The 6,000-nt window shown below is 45.4% G+C and overlaps 1 protein-coding gene across 3 annotated transcripts in view; it reads right to left on the bottom strand.

Moving 5' to 3' along the window:
• Positions 1–1,922: 1,922 nt before the first annotated feature.
• Positions 1,923–6,000, bottom strand: part of tab1 (TGF-beta activated kinase 1/MAP3K7 binding protein 1) — a 52,962-nt gene continuing 48,884 nt past the window's right edge. For 2 of the 3 annotated variants that reach the window (XM_063062610.1, XM_063062607.1), the window contains exons 10-11: positions 4,433–4,595; positions 1,923–3,116 (exon numbers count right to left, since the gene is read on the bottom strand). In XM_063062610.1, coding sequence (XP_062918680.1) covers positions 2,897–3,116; positions 4,433–4,595 — 383 coding nt within the window. In that variant the 3' untranslated portion in view covers positions 1,923–2,896. The remainder of the gene's footprint in view (positions 3,117–4,432; positions 4,596–6,000) is intronic. The other variant, XM_063062609.1, reaches the window with a different exon arrangement.

Raw genomic sequence — 6,000 nt, 5'->3', positions numbered from 1 at the left:
AATTGGGTTAAGGTCTGGACTCTGACTCAGCCATTCCAAAACATGAGTTTTCTTTTTAAACCACTCTGTTGTTGATTTACTCTTGTGTTTCATATCATCGTCTTGTTGCATCATTCTATTAAGCTTCAGATGAGGGACTGTTACCCTGACATTCTCCTGTAAAATGTCTTGACACAATTTTGAATTCATTGATCCCTCAACAATTGCAAGCTTTCTAGGCCCTGATTCATCAAAACAGCCCCAAACCGTATGTCCTTCCACCATACTTCAGTTGGGATGAGGTTTTGGTGTTGGTGTGCAGTGCCCTTTCACCGCCAAACATAGCGGTGTACATTTCTGCCAAAAAGTTCAACTTTTGTCTCATCTGTCCACAGAACATTATCCCAGACATGTTGTGAAACATCCAGGTGGTCTTCTGCAAACTTGAGACGTGCAGCAATTTTTTTTTTTTGGAGATCAGTGGTTTCCTCTGTGGTGTCCCTCCATGAACACTATTCTTGTTCAGTGCTTTCCTTATAGTGGACAAGTGAACAGAGACTTCAGCAAGTTCTAGAGATTTCTTCAGGTCTTTTGCTGTTACGTTGGGTTCTTTTTCACCTCCTTCAGCACTGCATGTTGTGTTCTTGGTGTGATCTTTGTAAGATGTCCACTCCTAGGGACAGCAGCAAAAGTACTGAATTTCCTCCATTTGTAGACAATTTCTCTTACTGTGGACTGATGAACACTCAGGTCTTTAGAAATTCTTTTGTAGCCTCTTCCAGCTTCATGCATCTCTACCACTCTTCTTCTAAGGTCCTCTGAAAGTTGTTTTGATCAAGGCATGGTGCACATAAACAGATCTTTCTTGAGAAGAGCAGGCTTTGACAGTAACCTGACTTTGCGTGTCTTTTTTATAGGGCAGGGGACCTCTACAACCCACACATCCAGTCTCATCTCATTGATTGGAACACCTGACTTCAAATAGCTTTTGTAGAAGGCATTACCACAGAGGTTCACATACCCTTTTGAACCTAGACTGTGATTGTTTAAATGGTGTGCTCTGTATTGACGAAAAGTACAATTGTTTGTGCTGTTATTAGTTCAGGCAGATTGTGTTTGTCAATTATTGTGATTTAGCTGAAGATCAAACCACATTTCGAGTAACTAATGCAGAAAACCAGGTAATTGCAAAGCGTTCACAAACTTTTTCCCGCAACTGTACCCTTGTTAGGGTGTATTCTGCAGTTATAGCACATAGAAAATATTAATTTCAAAAGCAACCAGTCTTCAGATTTGAATGTGGGTTGCAGGTTGACCTTCAAATGCCACTCACAGCAATGGACTTCCTGAAGCTGCAGACTGGGGTCAATTGCAAACCAGGAAACATCTGCTGACTTGAGATGTCTTCACATGCAAGAATGAGAGGCAATGCAATTAATATTCAATCTAGGGCATCTGGAGTGTTGGTGTGAAGACTTAGGTGTTTGAAACTTGTACATAACTTAAGTGAAGCATTGTCAACCCAAAGTATTGAAGTAAATGATATCATTGTAACTATTGAAGCTGTATCGAGTTACCATTGATCTTAACGGTATAAAAATGTAATGTACTTTGAGCTTAGGAAGCCTTTTCTCCCAAGAGTTTCTCCAGTATGATGTCTGCTGTGTGCTAAGTAAAGACTTCGATATCACCAGTGCCTCCCGGTGACTTTGTTCACAGTCACAACATCCTCAAACACTGCACCACAACCCAGAGTTACCCTCCAAAAAATTCTGATAACAATTCCTAATCCTAGCCAGCAAACACTGCATCATTGTGACGAAGCACAACAGTAGAAGAAAATCCTATCTTAGTAGACAGGAGACAAACAGACGATAACTGGAAAAGATACACGACCTTGAAACTGAAAACAAACACGATGATGTTAGAAATGAAAGCAGAAAATGCTGAAAACAGCTCAGCAGCAACTGTGCAGGAGAAACAAGGATAAAGACTCAGGTCAAAAATCCTTTGTCAGAACTGGGTAAAAACGAAAGTTTTACATTGGAGAAGGGATGGGTAGGACAAAGTAAATACTTGCGATAGGGAGGCGCCAGGAATACTGTGGAGATAAGTTGCAGTTCACTGGTTAAATGACTAATGGGAGAACTCTGAGGCTTAACCGTTTCTCATTCCACAGAGGCTGCCTGACCAGATGAGCCTTTCCAGCATTTTAACTCTTTATTTTAGGTTTCCAGTACCTGCAGTTGTGTTTTTAAAAAAATTTTCATTTACTGTAACATTCTGTTTACATCTCCCAGTCATTCACATGCTCGCGGACATGTGCCTCGTCCCCTTCAGATAAAGATCACAAGGAAAGGCTGGCTGAGTGGCAGGAGAACGTCTTTTATTTGCAGCGTCATTGCCTGGGATGCTGACTGCAGCCACTGATAGCATAGACCAGCAGTTTAAAAACACTTGTTAGGATGCTCGATCTAACAACAGGAATTTGTATCACCTCCTGAACATACACCCAGAACTTAAGAGTTCGTCAGAAGATTTCCCAAGTTAAGCAACCTCAGCCATCTGTTCCCTGGGAGCTGCTTTGCATCTCATGGGCCAATCATCACGTCACAGCTTATACAGCAGGCAAACTATTTGGTTGTGAAGGTCACCACAGATGAAGCTGGCCCAATCCCAGCACGCGCACACATTCAGATATTCCTCTCCATCTGCAGGGCTCTGGTGTCCTGACCACAGCTGTGGTTAGCTGCTGTCGTTTGGGAGAATGGGCAGTCCTGAAGACTTGGCTGACGTTCAGCTCCAGTCACTCGTGGAAAGCTGATGAAATCAGTGACGCAGGCAGGGTTCGCTTTATGTCACAACCCAGAGGCTCCCAGCAGCTGAACTGTGGCCAGAGGCAGTGTTGACCAGTCACCTACTGGACTCCAGCAAGGGTCTGCTCATTGTGGTCCACAGTCCAGAGTCTGTAGAATTCCAAGAAGTCGACGTAGGGCTCGACGCGGCCGTCTTGGTCAGGCTGAAGGGTGTGAGGGAGCCGGTGCCGGTGGAACAGGTGGCCCTGCCCATCACCCGAGCTGGAGCTACTGCTATGTGTGTGCGTGTTGGTAGACTGCAACGTGGCTGTTGGACTTTGGCTGGAAAGAAATCAGAAAGACAGTCGTTATGTCCGCATTATGCCGTCAAACAAGAGGGTGCATAGTACAACTTAAACCATTAGCCAGTGGATTAACTGTCCTTTTAGTTATCTAAACTCCTCATGACTTTAAACTCTCGATTAAATCCTTTCCAAGCCCCCTCTGCTCTGAAAGGAAGCACGGCTGTTTCATATCAGAGGCCACTGAGGTCCCTTGTTCCCAAACCGTGAGCATACGGCTGAAGCTGCCATGTGCTGACACCTCCCTGGCAGACACTGCACCTGCAGCAGTCTGCAATGATGATCTGGAGCTAGCAATCCACAGAGGAACACTTGTGATCGGGACATACATTAAAAAGCTATCACAGCAGATGCAGAGACTAACAAACCTAAATAAGTAAATCTGGAATAACCTGTGTGGAATCAACAGAAGAATTGTTTGATTAATTAACGTGACTCAGGGAAGGAACTCTGCTGACTGAGCAGAAGGTGACATAACATAGCACCCACCACGAAGTCTGTCGCAGTCCAGCTGGTGTTGGGCGGGAGTTGGAGAGAGAGAGGTGGGGAAAAAGTGTACAAATGGAGCTAATGCTGTGAGGTGAAGACAGTCAAGCTACTGGCAGGGTGGGGACGTCAAAGTGGATGAGAAGCATGGTAATGATTTGGCAGTGGTGGTGTGTGCTGGAGCTGGGGAGAGGTGGTCAAAAGCAGAGGATGACATCCAGAGCTCCCACTGCGGAGCCTCAGTACAGACTAACAATACAGCATCACTTCAACACCCAGTAAAAGCATTTCTGCATCTCTGGATATTTCAACCTGGCACTGAGACGAGTCAAAAGGTGGTCATCTGGCCTCTGGCCAGAGCCTGCTCTCTCTCCCTCCCTGAGCAACACCCAGCTCTGACCTTCCAACCCGATTGACACCGGTAGCCCCTACCTTACTCCCTCTCCCCCCTCCCGCAAGCTGCCAACTTCCCACCTCAAACGACACGGCCCCAGACATGCCAGACATGGATTCTCTCCCCTGTGGGACAGCAGCTTAGGGTCCCATGCACCCAGGGCACTTGGCATGATATACAGCTTGGCCGAGGCACAAGTATGTCAGGCATCTGCCCGTCAAGTGTAGGAAGTGTCGGACATTACTCTGTCCTTTACCCCACCACTCCAAATACACCTTCTGCTACAGAACACAAAAGACATCCTGTGATAGTGAAGTTTATAGCAGTTGCTGTTGCTGTAGTAGCAAACACTTACAGCAGGTAATCCCATAGCCGCCTTCACCTGCACTCAGTGTGCCTGTACTCAGGACACATACCTGTTTGTGAGTGTGGGTGTGGTCTCGTCCCCTGTCGAGTTGCTGTGATTACCGTTCATCATCTGATTCTGGGATGGCATCACCAGGGAGAGTGTGACACTGGTTTTCCCCAGAGTTCCTTGTGTGCTGGTGTAAGGGACGGAGACTGGGTAGATTCGACCCCCTGGAAAGACAGATGAACAATTAAGGCAAACATACACATGTGTAGAGGTTCCCCTCTGCTCTAACCTTTGTGTATTACAATACACACTGTTCTCTTCACCAACACCACCCCACCCCCCCACATCATCTCCTGCACAGACAAAGTAGCTGAACATCCAAACAAATTCTGCAAATTTAATCTAAAGTCCCCTTCTTAGTCATTAAAATTAATTCAAGTCATCTTAATCGAAGCCCAGGTGGGTTATATGCAGTGATCTCTGCACAACTCAATCCAGGCTTTAGTAAACAGCCAATCTACAAGTGACAACCATCCCAGAGGTATCACCAAGAACCAGCCCTGCATCCAGCCTTGCAGGGATTAAATTCACAATTGTGGGTTCTAACTGATACATTTAACTGGAAAACTAACTGACCCTCCCTATCAGATGATGAACTGCAGTCAGACCCACAAGTCTGTATCTCACTGGAATGCAGAGTGCCAGACCTCCCAATTCACACAATAACATGGTGGCTTCAAAGTGGGAACTGGTTTTGCTTCCTTCAAGATGCCTCTTCAAATGCCTCAAGCATAGAGGCTTTATTTATCTCTAATGGTTGGGCTCGGTGGAACTGGCCCAAGTTTTCTGGTGATACCAAGTTGGGTGGGAGAGCAGATCGAGTCAATGCAAGGAATTTGCAGAGCCTGGAGGTGTGACAGTGATTCAATTCCTGAACCAGTTCACAAAACACAGCAGCTGCTTTAATAATCTGTAATTTTTAAAAGTCATCACATCAGTTTGTGGTAAAATGTCATCATGATCATTAGCTTCCTTCGAGCTGGTCAGATTTACTTTGTCCCTTCCAATTATACCTTATCCTAGCCGGCCTAGAGACCATAAGCCAGAGCAGCAGAACTAGGCTATTTAGCCCATCAAGTCTGCTCTGCATTCCATCGGGGCTGATTTACAGTGCTTTCCCTCTCAATCACATTCTCCTGCCTTCTCCCCATAATCTCTGACGCCCTGATTAATCAAGAATTAGTAAGGTCACCAAAAGTGTGTGGGGAAAAGGCAGAAGAATACCTATCAAGCTCCACTTTAAACAGACCCAATGACTTGGCCTATACAGCCGTGGCAATAAATTCCACAGATTCACAATCCTTTGGCTAAAGAAATTTCTCCTTATCTCTGTTCTGAAAGGATGACCTTCTAACCTAAGGTTGTGCCCTCTGGTCCTAGTCTCTCCCACTCTCCATGTTTACTCTAGGCCTTTCAATCTATTTGCGTCTTGATGAATCTGTTCATGAGAGCAATGATATAAACTAGCACTGCACAGTCCTCGTGGAGACAAAAATCCAGTCTCCACCCCAATGACACTTACCACACTAAATGGGACAGACTCAAAGCAGTTCTGGTGGTTCAAAACTA

This window comes from Mobula hypostoma, chromosome 11 (genome assembly GCF_963921235.1).
Source record: "Mobula hypostoma chromosome 11, sMobHyp1.1, whole genome shotgun sequence".
In the NCBI taxonomy this organism is placed as follows: domain Eukaryota; kingdom Metazoa; phylum Chordata; class Chondrichthyes; order Myliobatiformes; family Myliobatidae; genus Mobula; species Mobula hypostoma.
Note: the sequence above shows the minus strand (reverse complement) of the source record. Positions and strands in the feature narration are given on the sequence as shown.